Genomic DNA, 25,771 nt, shown 5'->3' on the forward strand with positions numbered 1-25,771 from the left:
CTCTTTGCTTTTGTACTGAAATATTTCTCATTGTCGTACTCAAACCCATGGGGAAAAACTCCCGTCTTCTTCAAGGGAAGCTTTTGGTGGGACCAGACAGCCACTCTGCCAGCCGTAACCCAGCCTTCAGGATCTAAGGACTTGTTTCCCAACCTGAATTCCCCTGCCCTGGGCTCTGTGCTGCTCCGGGGCGTGTTTGTGCAGACAGCGGGATGGAGATGGCTGCGTGAATCGCAGCATGCCGAGGCCAGCCCTGGGTACGTGTCTGCTGCCTCAAAGCTGGAACATGTGGTTTGTTTAATGCTCCAGCAAAGCACGAGCCCAGGGTAAGTCTCTTTGATACAGCTGCACCTGGAGAGACATATTTTTCCTGGAGTCACGTCTAGTCTGTTCCAGGCTGAAGTTGATCCAGTTATTGTGGGAGTAAATCCATGCGGTGTTTGGCTTTTCTAATTCTGGTTCTCTTCCCATAGTGTTGCTGTTGGATTTAATGATTTTCCTTGTGGCTTGAATGGTAAAGATGTGGTAACTGCTTGGGGATGGCTTAAAAATCAAAGATTCAGTGTGGGTGTTGCTTTCAAAAAGAGAAGAAATAATGCTATTTCGAGAGCTGTGCTGCTATTTCAGGGCAGTTTGGTAGGTCTGGGTTCTGAGAAGTGGTGAGGAAAAATAATTGCTTTTGGCTATCGTGTCTCATATGGTGTGTCCTGAAATGATCCCCATGTACACATAGAGCTGGAACCCGTACTGAGCCTCTCTGCATGGGGATTTGTTCTCTGTCTCACCCTCCTGGTACAGAGGATGGGAGGAGAAGAAAAGATTCCTGTTGAAATTTTGCTCCCGAGCTTGCTGCAACAAATTTAAAACCCCAAACCACAGCAAATTCCCAAGTGTAATATGGACACCAGTGTTTATTTGACTGAGACATGATTGTGTTCTGAGTTGTGCAAACACAGGCATATTTCCCATTTAATTAAGGCTCGTTTTATGAATTAAGATTCCCAAACAATTGGAGAAAGAAGGAGGGTGGAAGAGATAAAATCTCAAAGTTGTGCAGAGGGGATAGGGTACAGCTCGTTTTGGCAGCTGGAATGTGACTTCTGCAGGAAACTTGTTTGCAGCATTGTTCTATTAATTATGCCAGCGTTTTTAGCTTATAACCTTTTTTTCCACCTCTAGTTTACTATCTGTCTTTCCTTCCTTTTACAGTCCTGAAACACCAAGCTGTGCTTCTGCCAGGAGTGTAAGAGTGGCAGATACCTGCCAATACCCAGTGGGATTGAGGAGCTGGAAATAGGGGTCAGCAGAGCTGGAAATAGGGAAAAATTCCCACTAAGGGTCCACCAGAGCCTGGCAAGCTCACAAAGACACAGTAAAAGACAGTTTAGGACTGGTTGTTGCTTGTCCTGTTTAGTTCAACAACTCCAAGTTGTTCCTGAGCTGTCAACCCTTTGTCCTGTCAGGCTGATAGAGCCAAACTGCAGCTTGGTGCACTGGTTTAGGTTCTGGCCAGCTGTTCTAGATCCCTGGTGGTCAGTAGGATTTGGAAACCGAAGGCACTGGAATTCTTGGCTAGATCACAACTTCTGTCACCGGGCTTGAGATGGGAATGTCATGTTCACTGCAGCAGGTTGAGTACAGCTGGTGTCCCCCTGCTCTGCAGCTTCTCCTGACAGTAGGGGAGTGTTGTGGCAGGAACAGCTGTCTCTGTGATGGGTGGATATTATGGGATGCCTTCTGGGTAGGTGGGACCTTCTACCTATCTGCAGCCTTCCAAGCAAGGGGATGCTGATGTGCCAGCCTACAGCATGTGCTTGTTCAGTCTGCAGGGGATTTGCAGAGCAGTGGCTGTACTGGATTTGCTCCTGTGTGGCCCAAGGAACGAGCCAAAGCTGTTCTTTTTGTCACTGCAGTGGAACTCCTTTCAGCTGTGTAATGCTGTAGCTTCAGGCACATGAACCACAGCCTTGCAGTTCTGCTCATGCTGGATGCAGGGACAGGAGGAGCTCTGTAGCCCAGACTACATTCTCAGCCCATTTCTCTGGGAATCACTTGAAGATGATGACTGCCTCCAGAGGGAGTTTGTGATGGTGGAGGGAATCCTCTAGTCCTTCATTTTATCCCCACACTGTGAATCAAGGTGCTGCCTCACTCACCAGGATGTGTTCCTGGTAGCAGCTCCCATCCCAGCCCCTCGGAGCTGGCAGAGCCTGCCACGTTCTCACGGTGCCCTTCAGCCAGAGGAACACAATTATTTTCATTTCTTTTTCCTCAGATGAGGAGGATTTGAAAAACACATAATGGTGCATTTTATCAGCAAGTTTTAAATGGTGTGATTCATCCCCTGTGCTCTTGGTGTGACGTTCCTTGGTTTATTTTTTTGGATATCCATGCTGTTCTGTCAGTGCCAAGCACTGTAAGGAAATGCCCCGTGGCAGACAACCTGCTCTGCCCATATGTTCCCTTAAAAAAAAAAACCAAAAACCAGCTCATAATAGGAAGTCTTTATACTGCATGCCAAGACATTCAGGGCTTGTTAAATATATTCTACTTGTCAACAACTACCCAATTTAAAAAGTAGCCTTGGTGTGAATCAGCTTTGAACAAGTTCATTTGACTCAAGGGATATTTGCAGGCATTAAAACAAGTTGGATCACAGTGGTAAAAATGTGCAGTGGTTTCCTGATCAAAAGCACCATTCAGTGACCTTTTTTTTGTTTTTTTTTGTTTTGTTTTGTATTAATCTCTTTCAGACCTTCAAAAGTGCAGAGATTTTCCCAGTTGGTGATTTTGGAGAGTGAAGGAGGTTTATTGGGGCGAGTGTTTCTGGGGACCACTCAGTGTGTTGCTGGAAAATCAAGTGGCAAAGGAGGTGGCTGGTGCCTCCAAAGTAGCAGGAAATCTTATTCTGGAACTTGTTCTACCATCTTTGTTGATTAAGAGTTAATCATAAAATGTCAAATGTCATGGTTAAGGGTCTTTTTCAGCCTGAGTGGTTCTCTGAGTGCTGTGGTTTATTCTCTTCCTCCCTTCCGCGTTTCCTTGATGATGGTGTTGTGGAAAGAGGCAAAGGGGATGACTGTCCTGGATCATACTTGCAAAAAAATACAGTTTCTCAGAACAATTTTTTTGTTGTTGTTGGAGAACTCAAACATTTCTGCTTCACTTTCTGGGCCAGCAGTGCAGGACAGTGTGGTGCTGTGGTGGCAGCCTGTATTCTGCAGAAGGTGTGATGGCCTCAGCTTAATATCCACCAGCTTTGAGCTTTTTCTCTTTCATAACTTTTGGAGTAGTTTACAGAGTTTATTTATTTTGTGTGCGCTAAAGAAGCAGAGCTGCTTTCCAGCTTGGGAAAAGGAGACAATTTAGTATGGCCTCTTCCCTGTCTCTCCTGAGATGATGGGAGGGGAAATTCCTGCAAGTGAGAGGGTAAATGTAGTTAAGGCTTGTTAAGGTCAACTTCTCAGAGTAAAGGAGACCTGAGTTTGGACAGGCAGAGGTTTATGCTGTATTTCCCTGTCTCCTTTGGGATGTGTCCAGAGTAAGAAGAGCACAGAGCCAGCCTGAAAGTCCCTGTTGTCTTCAAAAAAAACCAATGCTGAGGAGGTTTGGAAGCGAGCTGCAGGTTTGGTCTGTGGGAAACACGGGAAGCATTTTGGCACGCTGCTGTCCAAGAGTACACGTGGTGTGTCATTAATGCCTTTCCTTCCTTGATGTCTGATCCAGCCTGAACTCCCTGTGTGTCAGTCACTGGGGTGGGTCAGTAATTTGTAAATGGAGCTGGTGATGCTGATGTAAGATCAGCATTTTCAGTGCCTTGAGCCACGCTTGCTGGCTCGGGCTTTTACAGGGATAAATTGTAGTGGATGGTAGCATTTATCTTCAGTTCCAACTTGTTTTTGTCTCACAGCCCCCCCTATAAATTCCAGCAGCTCTCTGGAAATCAAACCACTTTATTTCAGATTCTGCCTGTGGAGATACAAGGCAGGACACAAGTTGCTTGTTGGCACAGGAGTGCTGGCTTGTTTTTGGGAGTCTCTCTTCCTTGTACCACCATGGTGACAAAGATGAGCCTGGTCATCTTTCCATCATGAGGGCTGGTGGGCAGAGATGAGGCATGAAGGATAAATGGTGTGGGATGCAGTAGAGAGGGTGCTGCAGAGATGATGGAAATGTTCCACTCAAAACCTCCTTGAGACCAGGCAGGGTTGCTCATTCAGGCTCACGTGTCCCCGTGCAGCATCTACTCAGGCAGGAAGAGGTGATGGGGGGGATGGAGTCTCACTGATAGGACAAGCAGGGATTTTGCATCTGTCTCCTTTGTTTCAAGTATTGGAAAACACAGTTCAAGTAGAGCATGCTGGTGGTGGTCCTACTTGGATCAGCAGAGCCTTTCTGACCCACACTTGAGTTGCTGTGAGCTGTCAGAACAGGTCTCTGCTCAAACCTTGCAAAAGAGGGGAGCAGAACTGGGCTGGGGCCAAGTGACTCGTTCCAACTGCTGCATCCACCTGGCAAACCTGCTGACACTAAAATCCTGCCTTGGACAAAGCCTGAGCACAAGGCTGACAAGGAAGTGTCGCTCTGCAGGTGGTTTCAGCCCAGCAGCTGGAGGTGAGCTGCCAGCATGTGCAGGTGTAACACGAGTTAACCTTGATCCCAGTGGTGCTATACTGTCAGTGACACAGCTTTATGAGCTTGGGAAGGGCTCTGGCATGTGCAGAGGAGGCTGTGGACCATCACCCTGCTCCTGCAGCTCTGCAGGTAGCTGAGTAAACAAGGTGTGTTTGCTTCCAGGGCAGTGAAGCTCCTGTGGAGCTGCAGACACAGCTGGCCCGGGCTGGAGTTTGCACAACACCTGTACAAAGGCAGTTTGGAACATCAGGCTGGTGTCACCTCATGTCTGACTGATGTGGAGGACTTGGGATCAATGACTAACACTCCTGAAAGGGTGTAAGTGATGATTTTGAAAAGGGTTGTGAGTTTGGTGTTCAGCCTGCTGGGTTAAAAAGGAGGGAGAAGGGAAAAAGAGACGTCTTCCAGTTTGACATGTTTGCAGCATGGAGAGCTTGGAAAGAGCATCTTGAAATAACAGGCAGCAAGGATTAATGTGCTTGTGTCTGAGAAGGCTGATGAAAGGGGGAAGGAGGGAGAAGTTACAAAATGCTTGTTTGTTGTGCCAGGAGCTGTGGAGAACCACAGCTCACAGCACTGGGAGGCACTGACAGGCAGTGCTGGAGCCAGCCCAGAAATCCCTTCCACTTCACTTCTGTATCTGCTCAGAGATATGATGTGTCCTGACCCGTGCTCAGGGAACAGCCTGACTCTGATACCTGCAAAGGTGTTAAAGGAGATAAAATTGCTCCAACCAGAATAATCCTTCCAAGCACTTCTCCCTCAGCTTAGGGAAAAAAGGTGCATTAGAGATGATGGCTGGAAATTTTGTTATTGCAGTTACTTAGGTGAGGGTTATGCACTACAACCATGCTCAGTACAAGGAGTGCTGGGCTGTGTAATGAGATAATGGCCTAACAACTGCAGTGTCTTTACATCTGCTGAATAAGTCACCTTTTTCATTCTGTGTGGTGGAGCTTTTGCCTTCAGGCTCAGCTAACAGTGCTTTCAGATAAACACTTCTCCTTATGCAGCTGATGAAATAACAGAGGTTATTACATCTATTGAAAAAAAGGCTTTTGAAACTCTGGATCAAAAAGTTTGCTGGTATTATTATTATTTTTAAATTTATTTTTTTTTTACTGTTTTCATCACGGTAGATTCCCGAGGTGCAAAGACCACAAAATTTTGTTTTGCAGTTCAAACCTAGCCATCTCTAGTGAATTGGCAGGATAATTCCCAGCACCACAGCTCGGTCTTCAGCTGGGACTGGAGTGTAAATGTTTACGACAGATTGGATCCTGAGTTGAAAGCTTCAACCAGTATCCTCTCTGTCTTTAGAGGAAAGTATTTCAACAGCTGATTAGTGTCATTGTTAAAATTAGATATTTTATTTTTGTTGTGATTTTTTTTTCTGGCTTCTGCTCTTGGTTTCTCAATCTCACTTTGTGTCTGCTTAGATTGAATTAATTTGGTGTCAGATTTTCTCAGTAAACACTTTCAGGCTGTGATGACAAACCTGTATTATAAACACATGTGTATTCAGTGCCTCTTCATGTGTTGATAGTATTTTGAATAGCTGCACTTAAAATAATGAGGAAATAGTAGCGTGTTTATTTCTTGTGCTCCCATTTAGTCTTTCAGCTGACTCTTGTTGCTTTTATCCAAGTTCCTTTCAACCACACGCAATATCATTGCTTAGCTTTCTGATTAGGGATGATGCTTAATTCTCATCAAATAAAAACCTACAGGGAATAAAGTGATTCTGGTAAATTTTTCTGCTGGTCTGTGCAGTCAGCAGGGAATGTGTTTGTGTTGATGGTGCATTTCTCACCCTCCAGACTGGCTGTTACACTTGTTAGTGTGAAGGCTGTTGATTCAACACAATTTAAGAGCACTCAGAAAGGTCAGGTGACCTTTTAAAACTGTCTGTAAGCTCCCTTCCAGCTCAGCCATCCTGAGACAGGAATGCCAGGGGTCAGCAGGATGGATTTCTCCTCCTCTCCATGCCCTGAAAATGCAAGTGGGCAGCAAATGCTAGCTGAACACCTGAAATAGTGACGGGGTGAGATGGGTCCCTCTGGGATGACCATGAATTTGGTCTGGGAATGCCAGCAGTCCCAGCTCATGGGTAAATGACAACCTGCTGTGTGATACAGCGTCTGAAGGAAGGTCACTTTTTAAAGATTAACCAATCCTGGTGGAAAACCCCAAACAAACCCCCAAATCCTGACCAACCTTCAGCCAAGCCTTCAAGCACACAAGGCTCATTTTCAGAGCCTTGCCATGCCCAGGTCTTTGTGTCACCAGGGCTACAACAATACTGCCACAGGAGAAGTTGGGTGAGCTAAGAATAGTAGATTTCCTTGAGAAATGCTTTTGTTTATTTTGGTTTTCTATTTTTAAATAGTTGGAGCCTTAGTGACCTTTTTCTGAGGGGTCCTAGAAGAATTGCCTGCTCACAAGAGTATTGTTGTAGTAAGGAGGGCAGTTGTGAACTGCCTTAATTCTCTGGCTTCTTCCTTGTGACATGCAAGGTTTTGCTGGCAAAATAATGGGAAAAAAAAAATCATGACGTTGTCACCCCACTGAACTTGTAGCAAGTACAAATGCTAGGAATGGAAACCCATGATTCTGGCTTGGTAGAATGATGCCCATCTCAGAAGATATATTTTTGCAAAGATTTGTCTGCTGGAAAACAGCAGTTATGCTCAGGTTTTGGTTTTTTTTTTTTTTTTAGGGAGGGCTTGGTTTTAGGGATTTTTTTAAGGGTGTTCATTTGGGTTTTTTTTTTGAACAAAGGAAATGGACCAGAGTGAGAGGGGATGAATGGAGAGTAATTTCTCCTTAGGAGTCAGGGACAGAATGGAGATAGAGACTGAGAAAAGGGGGCAAGCCTGGAAGTACAATTGATTAAAATATCCTGAGTGAGGCACTTACAAGCACAAGAGCTAAGAGGATGGAAGCTGTAGTTTCAGACAAAAGGAAGATGGGTGTTTGGATATTTTCTTCTTGTGGGTAACCAGTGCCTCTTGGCTGTCTCACAGGAACACTGTAAGCAAGACAAAGCAGGGGAATTTTGCTTTGAGTGAAGCTGTGATTTAGTGCTACCCTTGCTCTTAGATGGACACCAAGTAAAATTACAGTCTGAGAGAGATTCACAGTACAACAGCCAACACACTTCTTACCCTGTGATTAAAAGACAAAAGGAAAAAACAAAATAAAAGAGAAACAAGCCTTTTTGGCAATCAAGAAGAAGTAAAAAGCCAAACTGTCTTTGTGTCAGAGGACCTGGTAATATCCACTGGCTCAAGAGCCACTTGGCAAGTGCTGAAGGGAGAGCACTGCACACAATGGATGATAGAACAAGAGGGCACAGTCTCAAGCTGCACCAAGGGTAATACAGGTTGGATATTAGGAAAAATTTTTTTATGGAAAGAGGGATAAAGTACTGGAATTTTCTGCCCAGAGAGGTGGTGGAGTCACCATCCCTGGATGTGTTTAAAAAAAGCCTGGATGTGGCACTGGGTGTCAGGGTTTACTTGAGGTGTTGGGGCATGAGTTGTTCTTGAAGGTCTCTTCCAACCTGGTCATTCTGTGAGTTCTGTTTTATGTGCTTGTCTCCCTCATGAGCCTACCAGAGGGAATAATTGATACTGAAATGAAGCGTAGTGAGGACTTTCTGTGTTTATACCACCCGTTCATTCCCCTGTGGAATGTGGATCCTGGTTGGAAAGCTCAAGCTTTTGCTAAATTTTAATTGCCTTTCCCTGCTGATGATATGGTACAGGTTGTTGGCTAATTAAGGGTGGTTTCCAAATCTGAGTTCTGTACACACAAAACACCCTGCTATTTTCTCATCTGTCTAGACAGGTCACCTAATCCAGTATTAAAATGCTGAAATGGGGGAAAACATTTTCTTGGAGCTTTCATGTTAAGAATTCACAGGAGCTTGCCAAAGCTAGGATTAGGAAAGCTGTGCTTAAAGAACTGAGCTAAAACCCTTCAATTTCTACTGGATATAGATGGTAGAAAAGATGCTCCTTTACTGTGGCAATGAAAATACATGGATTAAAGTGTTTTCAGGAGAACAAGAAGGGGAGAGGGTTGTAGAATATCTGTGGGAGGGAATTCTCCCTTTCTGTTCTGCCCTAGTGAGACCCCACCTGCAGTGCTGGGACGCCCAACAACAGAAGGACCTGGAGCTGCTGGAGAGAGTCTGGAGGAGGCCACAGAGATGCTCCAAGGGCTGGAGCTCCTCTGCTCTGGAGCCAGGCTGGGACAGCTGGGAATGTTCACCTGGAGAAGGGAAGGCTCCAGGGAGAGCTCAGAGCCTCTTCCAGGGCCTAAGGAGGGCTTACAAAAAAAGACAGAGACCAACTTTTTACACAGGCAGACAGTGACAGGACAAGGAGGGAGCAGTTTTAAACTAGAGGGAGCTTTAGATTGGACATTAGGATGAAGGTCTTCCCTGTGAGGGTGGTGAGGCCCTGGCACAGGGTGCCCAGAGAAGCTGTGGCTGCCCCTGGATCCCTGGAAGAGTCTAAGGCCAGGTTGGACAGGGCTTGGAGAAACCTGGGTTATGGGAAGGTGTCCCTGTCCATGGCAGGGGGTGGGAATGGGATGAGCTGGAAGGTCCCATCCTTGAGAATTCTGTGATCTACCTTCTGTTGGGCTGTGGCCGTTGGAAGCTGCTGCAGTGGCAGTTGGAGCTGATGCAGGGCTGCCTGGGACAAGCTGCAGTGGCAGAATCAGAGTTTGCACACACTGTGCAAATCCCTCTTGCAGGTGAGTCCGCAGAAGGGTGGATTGAGCTGAAGCTGTTTCAGGTGAAACCAAACATTTTCAAAAGAGTTGTCAGAGCTCCAGTGGGACCACTCTCCTCTTCATACCACTGCCTAAATCCCTGCTGACTGCAGTCTGGTGTCAGCTCCCTTTCAGAGAGTGGATATTGCTTGGTCAATATACATAAATTCCCTAAAATCCTGGAGAAAAAGGGACTCTCCAAATGAAACTGCTTCATTAGTTCCTGTGATCACATACTGCAGTAGGCCAGCAGTGTTTTAAGTCGACCCTTCTGGTGATGGAAGAGAGGAGTAGGAATCTTTGTCAATGGCCAAATGTTGGGAGAATTGAGGAAGAACTCAGAGTGGATATCCAGCAGCTTGGCAACAGGTAGAGGCAGCACACTACAAGCGCCTTGGATATCTCTGTTTGGGGAGGGAGGAGGGGGAGGCAAGGAATTGTGCCCAAATCACTGGGCATCAGCTGATTCCAGGGCTGATAAATCATGGGCTGTGTGTTTATCCTTTGCAAGTTGGGACTCACGTCAGCTCAGGTCTGGAGGGGTAGGAATCTCTGCACCCTGTTCTTCGTGCTCCTGAGGGAGGGTGTGAACCACCCAGAACCAGGTAAGTGCACGCTGGCTTTTGTGAATAAAGACATCCTGCAGTGGTCATCCCTGATCAGGGTTGAACCTTAACCATGGGCTCAGGGCATGGTCCCACCTACTAAAATGATGTGGTGGGACCTGAGAAATAAGGGTAGATAGCAGTAAAAAGGTGTTTTCTAGGAGTTTGCCAAGGAAAACAGGGTACTGCTGGGAGGAGCAGTTGAATATATTGGAAGGTGGAGATTTGGGTAGATTTGGACTAGTCAGGACTGGTGTGGGTTTGAACCTCTCATCTAAGCCTGAGGCTGAGCCTGATGTGGCAGGACAGTGTTGGCTCCAGGGGCTGCATTTTGGGAAATTTTGGAATGGCCCTTGTTGACTTCCATCACTTGAAACATTTCCCTGTCTGTCCCATTTCTGTAATGGCTGGCTTGAGATCCAGTGTCCTTGCTTTGAGCTAAATCCTCCTTACCTCCTCCCCTACTTAGAGGATCTGAAATTCAGGCTTTGTGGTTGCCACAGTGGCAAAGTGGAGCTTCATTGCTGGGTTGTGGAGCTTTTCAGCACTGGGGACGTGGTTCTCTTTCTTTTAAAAGTCTTCACCACAAAATTACCACTTTTGGAGTTTATATAAAAAGATGGGCGTTTGAAAGTCCTTTAACTTGTTTGGAAATAGTCTACATGGCATGAAAGGGTGGAGATTTCTGAAGTTCTTGGTGCTCCAGGCTAAAAAGTTGTTTTACATCCCAGCTTGACCTCAGTTATCCTTTCTGTGCATCCCATGTTGAAGGCTGGGTCTAACTCACCAAGTTTTTCTTTTCCGCCGGACTTCTTAATTTCTGATCCTTTCAACTGCAGAGGATAAGCTGGATCTGAGCACACCTGTCTGCTTCCTCCTACAGGTTCCTTAGAAAGAGAGCTTGGACGGCATGCAAAGTTGTGAAATATCTGCAGACAGCACGGATGATCCTCTTAGTAGTGGCCTACGGAGAAAGCGACAGCCTCGAATAGTCGTGATCGGTGCTGGGCTCGCGGGCCTGTCGGCAGCCAAGGCGCTCCTGGAAAGCGGATTCACGGATGTAACAGTCCTCGAGGCGACCGACCGCATCGGGGGCCGCGTGCAGAGCGTCCAACTCGGTGAGAGGGATGCACCTCTGGGGTTTCAGCTTTCTGGGTTTTTGTTCTTCTTTTTGGTTTTGGGCTGCTTTGGTGTGTGGGTCTGGGTTTCATGTTAGGGGATGGTGAGCTCTCTGCGCAGGGTAGTGTCACAGACATATTTTATGAAATTCCTTTTGTCAGGATTTTCTTCTCCTGAGAAGCTGAGAGGCCTCAAGGACAAAATGTAAACAATGACTGTCTGCTGCTGTGGAATGCAACAGGTGGATCCGTGATTGGCCTTATGTGGTTGTTTCTAATTAATGGCCAATCACAGTCCAGCTGTCCGGAGTGTTTCAAGACTTTATTATTCATTCCATTGTATTCCTGTCTCGCCTTCTGATGATGCCTTTCTCTCTATTCTTTTAGTATAGTTTTAATACAGCATTTTTAATATAATATATATCATAATATAATAAATCAGCCTTCTGAAACATAGAGTCAACATTCTCGTCTCTTCCCTCATCCTGGCTGCCCTGCAAAAACCACAGAGTAGGGATGCCTTCTCTAGCCAGGGGACTCATGGACAGCTGGATCTCGATCTCAGGCCCAAGAGTATAAATGACGTGGACTGAAGAGAGAAAAAATAAGAAGGATGGGACTTCATGGGCAGGGGCTGTAATTGGACAATTAGTATGCTAATGGACCATAACTTATAAAAATGTGAAATCTTGTGACCAAGCCCTCTTTTTGCTTCCATCTTGGAGCCATCTGGGCAGAGCCAAAGCCATGGCTCTGGTACTGCCAGGGTGTGGCCTTTGAAGGCCCTTCAATAAATATCCTTTTATTCCCCTTAACTCTGTCTAGCCTCTGTTCCAGCTGTTTAAGGCATCAGCTTCTGGAGACCATGAAGGGACAGTGAGGCATCTGGAAATGGCATCAGCACCTGCAGTGGGCTGCTGGTGGGGTTTGTGTGGCCACGAGGTCAGATGAACCTTGGAAATGGGGTTGTGTGCATGTGCAAAATGGTTCGAGGTGTGGCGGTGTCAGGAGAGTAAATATTTAAATCCTTGGGCACCGCTCGGGCTGGGTGGGTGGTTCTGTGCTGTCTTGTGCTTCAGTTGTGACCCAGGGCTGCTCCAAACCTGTGTTTCCATGAAATAAAAGGTTTGGGTGATTGTTTTCTCTCGCACAGGAAGAGCTCTGTGTAACAGGTCTGTGATTGAGTAACTGTATGCAGACGGTTTCCACCCAGGTTTTCCAGCTTGACTCGTTCCCAGGAGCAGACAGTAAATCTCCAGGCTGTTGAAGGGTTGTTTCTCAGGGCTTAGAGCCCTTAGAAAGGGGAAACCCCGAGCTGTTCTGCTTCACAAACAACCCCATTCATTTCCCTAGAACTAATTTACTGTCTGGGGCGCTACCCACTGGGAATCAGGCTGATGGAAAAACATCTTCAATGTATCCCTTTATACTAATTTTCAGCTTTCCTACCTCTGCAGCCTCCTTTCTTAGTGTGTAATAAAGGTGCAGACTCTGAATATTTTAATGCCAGGTCAATTAAAAAATCTCTACAGGCAAAACTCCTAGAACAAACGTTGTCCTTTGTAGCACAGGAGTCACTGAAGCTTTTCCTGGTATCCAGAGGGACATTGCCTGTCTATTCTCTGCAGGAGGCATAAAGCTCTCTGATTTTCCTGAATGCTTTCCTGATTTCAGTTAACTAATTCTAGTTCTGATCCCACTCTGGATATTACCTTTGCCCTCCTGCTGCCCTGCTTTCTTTTTTATTTCTTAGGTGCTTACATCACTTACTGTGTTTTACTTGATAAACTCACCACAGTAAATAAACAGCAGCCTCCTGTGAACTTGCAGAAGGGAAACCAGTGGAAAGGCAGTTGGAAAAATCTAATCTCTAGAGGTTTGAGTGGGGCACTTTACATTCTGCTGAGACTTGGCATAGAGGTTAGGATGGGAAGTGTGTCCTTTACACACAATCCGCTGTATTAAAAATATCCTGGATGATGCCTGTGAGAGGAGGGAAGTGTGAAAGAGCTGAAATCTTTGGGGAGCCACAGATCATTCTCCCAGTGCACCTGTGAAACAGTTCTGGTGTTTTAGTACCGAGGCTGAATCTCTCATCTTTGCCCACCTTCACCAGCTACTCACATCTTTGCTGGGAATCCACCTCCTCCTCATGAACACCTCTTAACTAACAAGAGAGGAGAGCAGGTGTTTCAGTCTGGAGGCAATCTCAGAGTTTGTAGATGTAGCTGTTAGTTGCAGAGCAGAGGCTGGCATCCAAAGTCTTAGTCTTTTATTAATTTTTTAAAACTCCAAACTGTCTTATCTTATCTTTCTCTTATCTTATCTGCTAGCTCTCAACGTTGCCCTGTGTGGGTGTGAGCTGCAGTTCTCTGCCAAGGTGGATCCATGTTCTGGCTCTGGCCTCTCCTGTCTGCACACTTGACTAAAGATCTGATTTAAATTTCAGCAGAGCTACTTAGGAAGAAATTCTTCCCTGTGAGGGTGGGGAGGCCCTGGCACAGGGTGCCCAGAGAAGCTGTGGCTGCCCCTGGATCCCTGGAAGTGTCCAAGGCCAGGTTGGACAGGGCTGGGAGCAACCTGGGACAGTGGAAGATGTCCCTGCCCGTGGGTGGGGGCTAGAAAAAGATGATCCAAACCATTCTGTGGCATTGTGGCACCTTCTCGGGGTTATATCTGAATCCATCCCCCTCACTGAGCCACGTCTTGTAGGGGACAGAATTTTCCCTCAAGTGCACAGACTGTTGCTTCTCAGCCCAGGGGAGTAATTTGGATATTCAGAGGTTTGATTCTAGGACAGGTGAGGCAGAGGGTTTGTGTGTTTGAGCACTGTGTTTCCTGCATATGACCTATAACATTTGTATCCACTGCAGCTATTTCACCACAGGATACCCAAGAAACGGCCAGGGCTGCAAAGGGAAATGTGAAAGTTGCCATCCCTATCCAGGAGGCTTGATGCACAATCTGTGTGTTTCTCTGCTTTTTGTTGTTGTTGTTGTTGTTGTTGTATGGCATGATTCATTCCAAATAGATTAATTTAGAACCTAAAATCCCTTAAGGGCCTGAAAGTAAATTGTCTGTCTCTGTTTAAAATAATTTTATTTTATTTTACACTTTAAAATAATTTATAATTTAATTTATACCTGGTAAGACCTGGCTTATCTGGTAGTGATGATAGTGAGCATGAATATTACAAGCAAGAGTTAGTATTTAATTTGTTGGTATTTGATTATGTTCCACACAGCTCAACAGGAGAACTTGGAACACATCATCACTGTCACCAAGCACTAAGGCAGCAGCAGGACCTGCTGGCAAATTGTTTTCTTTGAAAAATCAGGTGTCTCAGCAGGATTGCTGTGCAGCAGAGACCAAACTGCTGCCCTAGAGCAGGAGGCAGCATTCCTGCTGCTGCTTGGCATGGGCTGAGTTGCAGGAGGATTGCATTAACCAGGGGACTGCCACTTGCAATATTGATGAGCTCTCTACCTTTGGCTGCCAGTGCTCAGTCATTTCCACCTGGCTGGGTGCTCTGGGGTGTGTTGGAGTCAGTGGCACCTGAAGTATTCAGGCCTGTGTGTTGGTGCTGCTCTCTGGAGCAGGTGCTGTGGTGTAGAAACTCCTGCAGCACTGCAGCTTTTGAAGGGCAGTCAGCACAGCTCTCACTGACAAAGGGGCTGCTTGGAAAATGAGATCCGTGGAGCTTCCCTCAGAGGCAGGGGCTCTCAGAGCCAGGGAACAGCATTCCTCGGAGCTTTCACCCTTTAAACCTGACTGCAGCACAGCTCAGTGCTGCAGTGCCTCTCTCTCTGAGCATACATTTACATGTTAAACAGCAAATGATAGCTGGGAACTGCACCATCCTTTCCTCATCAAGCAGGATGCTATTAATTATCCTGCTTAATCAGGCATTCCCACACTGCTGCAGGGGTGCTGGGAGATGCCCAGCTCTGTCAGACTTTAAACTAGCTTTGGGCTTCTGAGGATCTGTCAAAATACGGGGGGGATACATGACCCAAGCTTATTTTTAGCACCTCCTTTCAGCTGCTGAGCATCCCCCTGTGCTCTCAGCCCAGTCTGGCAGTGCTGGATTTGGGGGGGACAAAGCCCTGGTGCAAATCCTGATAGTTGTAAGGGATGGGGAGAGTGGGGCCGACCACATTCTTTGTGTTTTTCAAGCAGAAAGAGAGAGTACAGGTGATGAAAACAGAATGCTTTCGGTGTTTAGCCTGACAGTGCCTCTTTTTAAAGAACCTGATATATAAATCTCCAAAGGCAAAAGTAATAAAATACAGCCTATTGACTCATTTGGGGAATGGAAATGCATGTTTTATTGCAGTTGATCTGAGGTGTATTTGTAAATAACAACTGGTTTTAGTCACAGGACAAGGTTCAGTATTCAGGCCAGTGTTGCAATCCACATTTTCCTACATCTCCCTGCTGGCAACAGCTGTGGTGAGAGCTGGGAATTGAGAAGGGCTGAATTTCTCCTTAAGTATCAGAGGTGTGTCACTGTGAGGGATCTTTATTGCAACATCCCATCCTTCTGGCAATACCCAAACCTGTATCCCAAAGGACCAGTTGGAAGAATGCTGGCGTTGTGTCTAACAGAGGAAAAACTCCCTTAAGGGATGTTCAAACATGTGCTGTCCTTGGGCAATTCTGCTTTTGCACATTTTATTCAGGGCTGATCGTGAGAAGCCTCCAGGAAAACAGGCTTCCATAACCAGTGTGCTTGGCTTCCTCTCCTGCAGGGCATGCCACTTTTGAGCTGGGAGCTACGTGGATTCATGGTTCACATGGAAACCCAGTCTATCATCTAGCAGAAGACAATGGTTTGCTGGAAGAAACCACTGACAGCGAGAGGAGCGTTGGGCGGATCAGCCTTTACTCCAAGAATGGGGTGGCTTATCACCTCACCAACAGCGGGCAGAGGATCCCGAAAGATGTGGTTGAAGAATTCAGTGATTTATACAACGAGGTTGGTGTCCAGCTGCTTTGTCAAGTGGTAGATTTTCCTGGAACACTGAGACCCCTTGGCAGTTAGAACATTCCAGGACAAAGGTAGAAAAACAGCAATGTCTTTAATTTCTTTGGAAAAAAAAAAAAATTCAATGCTAAGTTTTCTCTCATCTGATTCACTGCACCCCATTTGTCCCTGATGTGGGATTAACTCTTTGTGGTGAGGAAGAAAAATCTTTCCATCTTTGTAATCCATTTAATCACTTCCAGCAATTATTTCTGGGGAGATACAGTAATTTGCTGGGGAGATCCAGTAATTAATCCAGTGCTTAATTAAAGAAGTAGTGGAAGGATCAAATTGCTAAACAAAGTAGCAAAACCTTAGCAACAACCAGCTAAATATTGTACCCTGTGACTTTTTATTGGTTATAAATACTGTGAAATGCTGTGTGGTGTGCCAAAGTCAGTGCAGTTTCGTAGGAATTGCAAGTTTTTTTGCATCAGAAGGAAAGGAACATCTTTTCTGGGAGATTCAGACCAGCATGGACTTCAGTTGAAGGTTATTTAAACTCTTTTTCTTGCCAAAGTTAATTATAATTATTCCCCACATTTTTTTAATGCTGCTTGTGAAGTATATTTAGAGGGGTCATGCAGACTGTCTGGCCCTCCAGGTAATGTGATCTCTCAGTGGGTTGTAGAAAATGGAACAAAACATGAATATTTTCATCAGGCTGTAGCCATGCCTAAAACCTTCAGATTTTCATCTGACAGCAAACTTTAGTATTTGACTCTTGGCTGAACACTTGCTAGGTTCAGGTTACTCTTGCATACTTTGTTTAAAAATATGTCTGGGAGCATTAGAAAAGTCACTGTAGCCTGTAAGGAATTATCAAGAATTGGGTGGGGAGCAGAAAAAGGGATTTTTTTTTTTCTGTGGAAAAGATTTTTGGCACTGTCCTGTGTTTCTGGACTGGAGTCAGTGATGGGATGGCACAAAATCATTTCAGTTTCAGAGAGGAGTAGTAGGAATTTCAAAGAAATCTCCTTTTGGGGAGGATTTGTCAAGCTGTGGACAACGTCTTGGACAAATGCAGGTGAATATAGTTCATCTGAACAATTTTTCATATTACTGGATTAAAAAAACAAATGAGACTTTTTTCAGGCAGGAAAAAAAGGCAGGTGAGATGTGTGTGGAAGAAGATTAACAGCAACTGGTGCTAGAAAGAGTAAATGAAAATACTGCAGTGAGCAGCATTATTTATGTAAATGGAACACTGCCAAACTGTGCACAGGGCTTGGTGATCATCCTGTCTGGAAGATGATAGGAAAATCTCCAGCACAGGGAGGGCAGGCTCCAGAATGAGAAGGGAATGCAGAGATGAGAGCCACTTAGCTTCAAGATAAACCCAGTAAGATAAAGGCCATAACCAGGTACCAGTGTTTTAGAAATGATTAATTTGGTAAATCTACCATTTCTTTTAAAGGGGAGAGGAAGGGGCAGCTAGTGACATGAGAGAACAGCACATTAAAAGTTAATCTTCTTTACACAACACCTAATTAGCTTATCATTGCCACAGGATATCTTTATCGCTGGGAGACAGAAAAGGCTTTCACATTTATGGCTTGTAAAAATGTCTGCAGCCACTCGTGGTGATAAAAAATACTTAAGGGACAGCTGGAGCCAAGCAGGGGACATTAGCCAGCCCCTTAATTGCTCTTGCTGGGAGGGGCTTTCTCTGCCTTCCTCCAAAGCCTGCTGGAATTTTTTGCAGGAGCAGCTCATGGTTTTGTTGAGCTGCTTGTCTCAGCCTCTCTGGGGTGCCAGGCTGGAGGATCTGTACTGATTTAAGGCATTTGGCAGTGGTTTGTTCCCTGCTCTGCCTAGGAAAAGTGGGATTTCAGGCAAGCTATGTGACCTCATAAAAATACCCAGTTAAAATGGCTGTAGGAAATACAAGTGCCCTGGAGGGAGGGCAGCCAGGAGCAGGCGTGTGGCTTTGGGGACATTTTCCTCTGGCATAAAGTGCAGAGGGTGTTCCACACATGCTGATTGTGGTAGGGGTGTTTCTGGTTTGTGTTTTGGGGTGTCCCTCACTTCCCCAGCATTACTGTGAGAGTGGTGAGAACCAGGGACAAGGTACCCAGAGAAGCTGTGGCTGCCCCTGGATCCCTGGAAGTGCCCAGGGCCAGGTTGGATGTGGCTTGGATCAATTTGGTCTGATGGAAGGTGTCCTTGCCCATGGCAGGGCAGTTGGAAAAATACAATCCTCCAGGTCCCTTCCGACCCAACCATTCTGTGATTTTGTGAGGGTTTTTTTCATTAGAGGTTACTTACCTTTTTGAAGTTCTGTTCCTTTAACTGGTGGTGAAATGAATGCTGGGAAGGAACAGCAGGAATTTTCAGTTCTGCATCTCTGTATTTGTTTTTTTTTAGGGAGGTAGGTCTTATGATTGGTTTTGTTAAAGCATTTTGAAATTGTCCAGGAGAAAAAGTCATCTTACAGATCACTAAATCCTGAGGTGAGGATCTTCCCTTGTCTCACAGGAGCTTCCTCAGGTTTTTATTAGCAATCCCACCATCCTGTCATCTCATCCCTTCAGAGGAGGCTGAGATAGCAAAGGCTGGGACACACCCTGTCCCTGAGCTGAAAAAAAAGATCCCCCCCACAAAACAGCCAGCAACCCATGATGGATGCAAAGCCTAATCAGGGATGCAGGACTGGCACGAACAGTGGAAAATGTATCCCTGAATGAGCAGGGCTAAATTGTCACCCTTCCAAAGGCCTGCCCTCTGTGCACAGCCGGCTCGCTCCCCCGCACTCACACCCTGCCTGGCTTTGCCTGCAGCTGCTGCTGGGGCTCCAGCCTGTGCCTTCAGCTCTTCTCCTCCAGCTGGGTCTCTCTAGCCCCGGTTGTCTTGTCATCTGGATACCAAATTCTCAGGAATTCAAAGTGCAAGGGGTCTCCCTTGAGTTTCACTGGGGCATGTGGAGTCTCTGAAACTGCACTTTAGCAAGTCAGGGTGTCTCTGTGCTGAATTTTCCTGGAGTGAAAGGCAAAGCACCCCTGTACCTCCAGAGCTTTGCCTCACTAATTCATCTGGAAAGTCCTTAGGCTTTTTCCAGGCACTTATCCAATCTCTTTTGGCTGCCTTCTTCTACCTCAATACAAGTTTTGCTGCATTTTTGTTTGCAGTAGCCTGAATTTTTAATAGCTGTAGGGATGTCTCACAGGAGGTTTTGGTTTCGAGGAAGTGGAGCAGTCAGACTGCTTGAAGACTGCTCAGCTCTTCATTTCTCCAGCAGAAAGTTCCTTGGGAGAGGCTGTTGCCCTGCACTGGGGTCAGTCAGGATTTGTCATGAGATTGATTGAGGTGACCTGAATTCTCCTTGTGGAAGGAGAACAATGCCTTCAAGGAAGGTCTCCAGTCCTGCAGAGCACCCACCTGGATTCCCAACCACGCATTGCCAAGGGAAGCTTCATGAGACAGGGCAGGACTTCTAGGATTGTCCTTCTCAAACCATGTGCTGTGTGGGGCTGGCACTGCCCAGGGTCATTGTCACTCCTTGTGGTCAGTCTCCAAAAGGAAAGAGGCTTCAGCACGGGGAGGTTCCCCAGGGGGTGATGCCCACATCATGGATTTGTAATCTTCCCACCTTCCTCTCCACTCCTAGGATAATTGGGGGAATCCTGGGGCTGGGAGAGGATTTTGGCTCTTCTTGCTTACACCACATCTGTATGACTTTCAGGAAAATGACCAGAGTGGGACCTCTGAGGGTAATGTCTGCACCTTTGGGGTCCGTGTGTGTATCTAAACTCCTCAGAAAATGTGATCAGGGACAATTTATCTCAGAGTTGTTCCTCTGTCCCTGCTAAGTCCTCATTTCCCTTTCCAGAGAGATGTTTAAAGCCGATTCCCAGGTATTAGTGAAAAGTGGGAAGTGGTGAGCTGGACAGGTTAAATGCAGCTGAAAAATCACAGTCCATCACTGCCTGATTTAGAAGTGCCTGCTTTTGCTTCAGCTTTTCAGCAAGGATGTGGTCCCTAAAGAGCTGCTTCCCAGGAACCCTCCCTTTAGCAATCAGCTAATTAATGGCCTTGTTATCTGTCAGCTTTCTCCTGTGTGCTGCAACAGCTTCTGGGGGAGGGATGCAGCCAAAGAATGACAACGTTTTTCATCCTCCACACCCCCACCCCGTGCTGGGCTTCCTGCCATCCCCAATTAAGCTCTAGTGCCTTGCCTTGCAGTTATCATGGAAAGCAGGACCAAAGGGCCACCGAGAGTCACCGTTCCCTCCCTGCCTCTATTGCACTGACAGATGTCTGGCCTGGGAACAGCACAGCCCTATCTCCATCAGGGCTTTTTACTGGACAGGGATTAAGTCACAGCAGTTTTTAAGCCAAGTGAGCAAAAGACAATGCTGGGCATCGTCACCGGCGCTGACAGGAAGGAGTGTGGATGGGGATGTGCTTTCCTGACCTCCTTCAGTGCAGAGAAACTTCTTTATTTAGCTTTGTTCTTCCTAAGAAACTGCTTTTTCCTGTGGTGGAGGAGCACGTAGGTAGTAAATAAACATGTGGAGGAGGAAGCCGGTAGGTAACAGAGGGGACATCCCTGCTGGAATCCACGTTCCCTGCACAGACCCTGGTTGTGGGATGCCCCAAAGCTGGTCAGAAAGAAGACAGAAGATGGAAGCTGAAGTGAAACTGTTTTAGGACTGTGGACATTAAATTAACTAGTTTTAATTTTGTACCTTCAACCCCTTCTGTGTTGCAGACCCAGGCGGGGTGGGGTTGTTCAGCATGGGGAAGAGAAGGCTCCAGGGAGACCTTCCAGCATGTTCTAGTGCCTGAAGGGGCTCCAAGACAGCTGGAGAGGAATTAGGACAAGGGATGGAGTGACAGGACAAGGGGAATGGCTTCCCATTGCCAGAGGGCAGGATTAGATGGGATTTTGGGAAGGAATTGTTCCCTGGGAGGGCAGTGAGGCCTTGGAATGGATTTCCCAGAGAAGCTGTGGCTGCCCCTGGATCCCTGGAAATGTCGAAGGCCAGGCTGGACAGGGCTTGGAGCACCCTGGGATCATGGAAAGTATCCCTGCCCATGGCAGAGGGTGGCACTGGATGGACTTTCTCTTCCAACCCAAACCATTCCACAATTCAGTGAATTCCCTGGAGGATTGTGTATAAGCCTCAGAATGAGGGAGGGAAGAATGCTTAGAATTAATGGTTACTTGAGCTCTCTGTTTTTTACTTCTGTTTTTTTCAGTCAGGCTTCCAGTGCCACTTACTCTGTCCCAGCTCAGGGGAGCTTTAGAGTGAGACATGTTTAGGTCATCCTGCTGGGATGTGAGATTGCCAGTGGTAAGAGGTGGGAGTTGATGCAGTCTGTCCTTTGGTTTTGCTCCCTGCTTCTGTCAGGTGTGTGATAATAGAAAAGCGAAGGTTGGCAGGACTGTCTGTGGTATAGCTCTCCTTGCTGGACATGGAGCTCTGGTTTGGATGCAGGGATATTTTGAAGGGTTAACTAGAATATCAGAATCTTTCAGGTCATCCTTGTTGTTACCTTTCCTCAGGATTTTTGAGGGAAAGCCCATTTCTACTCTCTCAGGAACCCTGCTGCTGAAATGCTGAAATGATTGGAGGAGTATGGGTTCTCAGATATCACAATTGCCTGTTCCCAGTGACCCCAGGGGTGGTCCTATAGGAATGACAATGCTTTCCCCATTCTGGGAGGGAAAGCCTGGACAATTCCAACTCCAGACAGCACAATTTTGCTCCTGCTTCACTGGAAATCTACCTTAAATGAGGTATCCTAGTGAAGCTTTTCCTTAGCTTCTTGCACAGGATGTGTTTGCTGCTTATGTTCATTAAAACATACATTTTAAGCATCCTTTTCATTCACTTATTCTGACCATATATCTCTCAATGTAGGACGTGCTGTTGTTTCTCCTTTTGCTTCTTGCCTACAACAGCTTTGCCTCCTGTTCTTCCTCAGATGGTTCAGCACCCCCAAGAATCAGAATATCCTGAGTTGGAAGTGACTTAGGAGGATCATCAAGTTCAGCTCCTGGGCCTGCACAGGAAAACCCCCAAAGTCACACCTTGTGTCTGAGGGTGTTGTCCAAATGCTTCTTGAACTTGAAAAGCAAGGAAATAACAGGAAAAATAAGAAATCCTGATGGGATCAAACTTACCTGCTGTCTGATCAATGGGATGGCACCTCCAGGAAAGATGTTCCTTGATGGTTACAGCACAGAGAACTTGTGCCTTCCTGCTCTCCTCCCTGTGGGGCAGTGAAGGATATACTGGTTAACAAAAACACAGTCAGGCTCACTTCTCCTGTGGGCCAAGTGGTGGCTGGGTTTTAGCAGGGCTTTGCTTGTCCTGTGAGTTTGTTATCTGCTTACAGAGCTCAATCAGCTTATGAAAGCCGAGCTGATTGTGCTGACGCAAGGTCTGTGCAGCCCGGACCTGCTGCAAGTGCTTGTGGCCTCAGAAATCCAGGCACCTGAGAACCAGGGGATGCTGGAGCTGCCAAAGTTTCCTTTGCTGGAAGCCTTTGTTTCATACAGGACGTTGGGCCCCACCTTTCTTGTCTGGGAATCTCCTTGGAATGGTTGTGTCCCAGGCAGTGTCTGCAATTCTCTTCTGTCTTAACCAGTCCCACTCATTTTCCTTGTGATTGTTTCTTCTCTCTTTTTATCGTTCATTTCACCTCTTTTTTTTTGGTCATTCTTTCACTTATTTTCTTCAGTTTACTCTTCATCCCTTACTTGTCAACTCACCTTCCTCCATTTGCTCACACATCTCCTCTCTCTCACTCTTAGCACTGCAATGTGTTTATCCTCCTCCCTTTCCTCTTCTTCCCTCTAGTTTGCCTCCTCAAATTCACTTTATTCCTAAAACCCAAGATAAAAATCAAGCTCTTGGGGAAGATTGCAGTGGGAAGAACATAAACCATAGTGGATTAGCCCTATCAGCAGGGAATGGAAAGCTCCAGGAGTTTTTTGAAGGCAAGGCTGCCACAGTTTTTTACCAGCTTTGTACCAGATATTTACTGGACACTTCAGCTTCTTGACATACCCTGTCATCTGTCTCCAAAAAATGATCATAAGGTGCAATCAAACCATCTTTGACAGGAAAAACTCCCCAGACAGTGATGTCAGAGTATTGTTCACCCTGTGGCATGATGTGAATGAGAAGGGGACACATTCTGGACAAACAAGGCATTAATGGGATGTGCTGCATTTCTGAGAGGCATCTTATGAAAGCTTTCCTGTGTTAAAAGATTCCTCTTGAAGTTTTTTTTTTTTTTTTTTTTTTCTATAAAAAGGAAGAGCCATGATGCAATTGCAGGCCCTTCTGGCAATATTGTAGATAGAAATACAAGCTTTTCCAGACAGCCACAAGCAGAGGACTGAGGTGGATGGTGTTTCCTTGCCTTTTATGTAGCTTGTGTGGAAAACTGGGGTTAAAAACCACCAGGAATATTTTCAAAGAAGAACAATTTGTTACAAGGGATTTTTACTGTGGCTCCTGGTGAGGGGCTCTAGAAATGTCACTGTTTTCCATGTATTTCTGCCTGTCCTGTGCTCAAGTAAAATGTGTGTGCAGACAGAATTCCTCTGCTCTTTGTTGCTTCCTGATTTCATGGAATGTTGGAATCCAAAATGCAGGGAATTCTCAGAACTTTGGCCTGTAAGCCAAAGCTTAGAATTAAACACAGGTTTTGATCTGAGACCTTGGAAAAGGCTTCCAAACTTAAGTACTAGCAGCAAGAATATGGATTTATAGTTTAAAGCAGAAACATTTTAAGTTAAAAAGAGGAAAGTTTAGAGTTTTAGGATTTAGGATATAGAAAAAATAAAAGTAGTTACAAAGGTAAATAAGACGTTTAGAATAAAGTACTGTAGGTTTATGTATCATAACATAATTAACTAAGAAAGCTTACGCTGTAGCGTAAGTCCATAAAACTAAATATTTAAGGATTAAGTCAAAAATATAAATATCTCTATTAGCAGTGTTTTATTAATCAAGAAATCCTTAAAAGGTCTTATAACTAGAGGTCTTGTGATCTTCTAAACCATGCAGTAAAGATGTGAGCCAAGCTTACCCTACCTGTTGATGCAGAAGATAAGAAAAATAAATCACGTGATCAAAAAAACTCAAAAATCCCATCTCTAACTCATGCAAAATTCCTTCAAAAATCCCCATAAATGGGACAACAGCAAAACAGCTGTCAAACTGAATTCACCCACTCTGGTGGATTCCTTCTAAGTAATGGAGAGGGTGGAAGGGCTGGTATCAACCTGGGATTGCACCTGGGACACAGAGGTGGGAGAAGAGCTGGTGCTTTTTATCGGATGTGAGGAAGGACACGGGTTCTGCTGGGAGGAGGAGGTGAATGTGCTGGATTGGGACAGGTGAAGGAGCATCCTGCTGCATGATCCCATCCTTGTGTCCTGTCTCTGGCAGGTCTATAACCTGACTCAGGAGTTCTTCCAACGAGGTAAACCAGTCAATGCTGAGAGCCAGAACAGTGTGGGCGTTTTCACACGGGATGTCGTGCGCAAACGCGTCAAGGCCGACCCGGATGACACGGAGGCCGTCAAGAGGCTGAAACTGGCCATGATCCAGCAGTACCTGAAGGTAGGTGTGCACGTCATTGGGGAGTTTTGTTTTTGTAGCTAACAAATCCTCAACCTCAGGCACCTGGCTGAGCCCTGCCCAGCCCTGGAAATCGCTTTCTGTGCTCTCTTGCAGTTTATGTTTCTGTTGACAACTTTCCCTCCTGGTGCAGATCCAAAGACAGTGGGCTGCAAGGAATAATGCCTTTACTCTTTTTTTTCCTTACCTTAAAACCTCAGTTGTCTTAATAGAACAGGCTTTCTTAGGCCTTGTTAAATTTTCTGGTGTGATTTAGGTTTTTTTTGCCATCTGAAGCTATTCTATTGACAGATTCTTTTAGTAATGTCTTATCTTGTGACTTACACCTGCACCCCCTGATCCTGCCTAAGTGTTTTTTACCTCTCAGAGACCAGAAGAAATGTAACTTTGATGCTGGTAATTTGCTGAAGAAATCCCCAGAAAGCATTTTGAAGGTAAAGCAATAAAATCCAAGATAGACTGTATAAAACCAGCTTTCCACGTGGCTTCCATAGTTCTTTTTATCTCCTTGGTGCCTTGGCTTAATGAGTTCTCTGTGGGATGAGGACTTAATACTGCATCAAGCACTCCACGAGTACAGTGTATCAGTCATTTTTATTTCAATTAGGATGACTTAAAAGCTTCTGAAATGAGGCAGGGGAGGCAAGCAGCACTTTTGTAATGTGTTCACTGTTTTCAGGTGGGAAGCTAAACCAAAGAGGAATAAAGACCTAAAGAGTCTCGCAGGAGATTTGAGATAAAGCTCAAGTTTGAACCCTGGTGTCCTGAGCCTGATATCTCAGCGTCCTCACCCAAAACCTTTTCTCACACGGTGTCTCCACAGCTGCCATGTAAAGCTCAGTTATTTATTGTGCTTCCCATATAGCAGCACCCATGCAGACAGGGTTAAGTCATTGGATACAGCTCTGGTTTTCCTGGTAGTTTTTCCTGTGCTTGCTCCAGGCTGCCCCAGCCAGAGCTGTTTCTGCAAGTCTTGCAAATCCCTTCTCATGCAAATAC

General features: G+C 45.8%; 1 protein-coding gene across 1 annotated transcript in view; it reads left to right on the forward strand.

Moving 5' to 3' along the window:
• SMOX (spermine oxidase) overlaps positions 1 to 25,771 on the forward strand; it is a 50,749-nt gene that overhangs the window by 14,482 nt on the left and 10,496 nt on the right. Inside the window, exons 2-4 of the mRNA XM_038135533.1 lie at positions 10,909 to 11,143; positions 15,895 to 16,121; positions 24,581 to 24,754. Of these exons, the coding sequence (XP_037991461.1) occupies positions 10,936 to 11,143; positions 15,895 to 16,121; positions 24,581 to 24,754 (609 nt within the window). The 5' untranslated portion in view covers positions 10,909 to 10,935. The remainder of the gene's footprint in view (positions 1 to 10,908; positions 11,144 to 15,894; positions 16,122 to 24,580; positions 24,755 to 25,771) is intronic.

This window comes from Motacilla alba, chromosome 4 (assembly GCF_015832195.1).
Source record: "Motacilla alba alba isolate MOTALB_02 chromosome 4, Motacilla_alba_V1.0_pri, whole genome shotgun sequence".
In the NCBI taxonomy this organism is placed as follows: domain Eukaryota; kingdom Metazoa; phylum Chordata; class Aves; order Passeriformes; family Motacillidae; genus Motacilla; species Motacilla alba.